This window comes from Orycteropus afer, unplaced genomic scaffold, assembly GCF_000298275.1.
Source record: "Orycteropus afer afer isolate SDZICR_OR568_19922 unplaced genomic scaffold, OryAfe1.0 scaffold00375, whole genome shotgun sequence".
Lineage (NCBI taxonomy): Eukaryota > Metazoa > Chordata > Mammalia > Tubulidentata > Orycteropodidae > Orycteropus > Orycteropus afer.
The window spans coordinates 929607-931981 of record NW_006921962.1 but is presented as its reverse complement, the minus strand read 5'-3'; the positions used below and the strand labels follow the sequence as shown (position 1 = coordinate 931981).

The window sequence follows — 2375 nt, the reverse complement described above, 5'->3', positions numbered from 1 at the left end:
AACAACAACAACAACCCAAACATACTACATTACTCTGATCTACAGTAAGCAAAATAGTTTTTTCATCCAAACAGCAGCAAAATAATTTTCCTCTTCAGGTTCAACAAAATAGGAAAGACTAACCGTTTTTGCTGGAGCTGCAAGGTTTTCCATTTCTTCATGGGTCACCCAAACATTGCCTGAAGGCTAATGAAGCCCAGCGGGAAGCAGTGGAATCCATGGGAGGTAAGCAGTGGTAAAGAAGAAAGGCAGCGCCACTGTAAGTTAACAGCATCACACCAACACCACAGTGCTCTTGCCTCTACTGCATGCACCAGAGAGACCGCATTGCTGGTTTGCTCATAGCTCCCTTTTTCTTCTACTTAAAAAGATTAAATAGAAATAGGTATGCTGTGAAGCTCATGTGGAGTATATTTAGAATTATATTTATTTCTTTATCAGAAAAAAGGCACAATCAAAATTTGCATTTCAAAGATATACCCTCTTAATCTGTAAAAATGAAAAATTAATTTAACTTGATCTGTAGAAGAACCTATTTTAATTATTTTGTTCTGAAGACAATGGGAAAAATACTTTGTGGTAGCATTACTGTTTTGTAGTATATTTCAATCACATACTGTGGTAGTTAAGTTTGTGTGTCAGCGTGGCTAGGCCTGGTTGAGTGGCTGGGCAGCTGGATGTAGTATTCCCCATGATGAGACTGGTAATCAACTCCATGGTGGAGTCTACTGTGAGCAGCTGAGTAGCTGCCTTAAGGATGTGGTCTGCTTCCTGTATATGATGAGAAGCCTTGGGGAAGAGTTCTAGCTTATGGCATGCTTGAACTCTGCATAGCCATGTTGTTCTTCAGCAGCCTGCCATGCTCTGCCAACCTTGGGACTTTCAATGGACTTGAATTAAAGGCCCGCCATGTAGTTTGGTAACATCCAGATTGTGCCTTTTTATTTGCCAACTTTGGACTTGTCAGTCTCAACAGCCAGTGGCTGGCTGAGTGAAGAAAAGCCTCCAGCTCCAGTGGGCCAGGAGCAGGAGGCAGCATTGAAGCTCAAGGTTGAGGGGCTTTAACCCAGCCCCTAGAGCCTGCCACTTTGAACTCAGATTTAGTGCTTCAATCTTTAAGAGAATAAACTCCTCTAAGTTCAGCCACCCCGTTTGTGGCATTTCTGTTAGAGTGGTACTAGGTAACCAGAATATATACTCTTAATTCTTTAGTGTTCTTGGGGGAAAAAAATCAATTGTCAATACTAAGCTCTCTTCACTACCATGACTTTTCCGAAAACTAATATAAACTTTTCAAATGACTTTCTTTCACTTTGCAATTCAGTAAATATGCTACTTTCCTATACTTCTACAAATGGAAAAGAAGAGAAATGCTATTGTTGATTTAACAAAATTTATTTTTCAGCTTCACTAAATACTTGGTCAGAAATTAAATACTGTGCATTTCCTAATTTTTAGCAGTGTCCTACACAATTATAGACAAGAATATGATATAAACAAACTGTTTTTCTCTAGAGAGACTATTCTGCGATGCAGTCTAATTTGCTTTCTAAATAAAACCACCATTGACACCTACACTTTTTTCCCAGTTTATTTCCACTGAATTAATTTTTTTAAGTAAGCCATTCAAATACTATGTAAAGCAAAAAGTAAAAAAAGTTTGGATTTTGTACAAACACTAAGTTAAAATATTTGGAAAGTCTAGATAAGGGCAAATCTTAAAACACAGTATGAAGGAGACAACTTTATGAATGTCTGAGGAAGAAACTGGGAAAATAAATTTTAAGTGAAAGAAGTTGTAAATGTCCAGAAGGATTTTGCTCTCAAACAGATTTTTCAATATCTTTAAGTTTCCCTTTTAGAAAGAAATCTAAACTAGAAAACTTGAAGTTTTATGGATGGGATTACCAAAGAAATAAATGTGGAACTGCAAGCATTGCAAACATACTAAAAAGAAGTCCTATGTGTTTCATATAAATTGGCAAATGAATGGACATTTAAATAAATTTACTTAAGGGAAAATATTTAAAGGATGTACTTATTATTCTTTAAGATATCTCTGTTTAGAGATGCAAATCAAAACAACAATGAGATACCATCTTGCTCTAACACTAATAACAAAGTTCAACAGGACAGAAAATAACAAATGCTGGCGAGGTAGTGGAGAGATTGGGACTCTCATACACTGCTGGTGGGACTGTAACATGGTACAACCATTGTGGAAAGCAGTATGGCAATTCCTCCAAATGTTGGAATTAGAAATACCATTTGACCCAGCTATTCCATTACTAGGTATATACCCTAAAGAAGTGAGAGCCATGACAAGAACAGATATATGCACACCCATGTTCATCGCAGCACTATTTACAATAGCC

At 37.0% G+C, this 2375-nt stretch overlaps 1 protein-coding gene across 1 annotated transcript in view; it reads right to left on the bottom strand.

Annotated features, from left to right (window-relative positions):
• The window catches only part of PPFIA2 (PTPRF interacting protein alpha 2), a 643396-nt gene that overhangs the window by 33845 nt on the left and 607176 nt on the right, over positions 1–2375 (bottom strand). The window contains exon 23 of the mRNA XM_007953155.2: positions 124–186. Coding sequence (XP_007951346.1) covers positions 124–186 — 63 coding nt within the window. The remainder of the gene's footprint in view (positions 1–123; positions 187–2375) is intronic.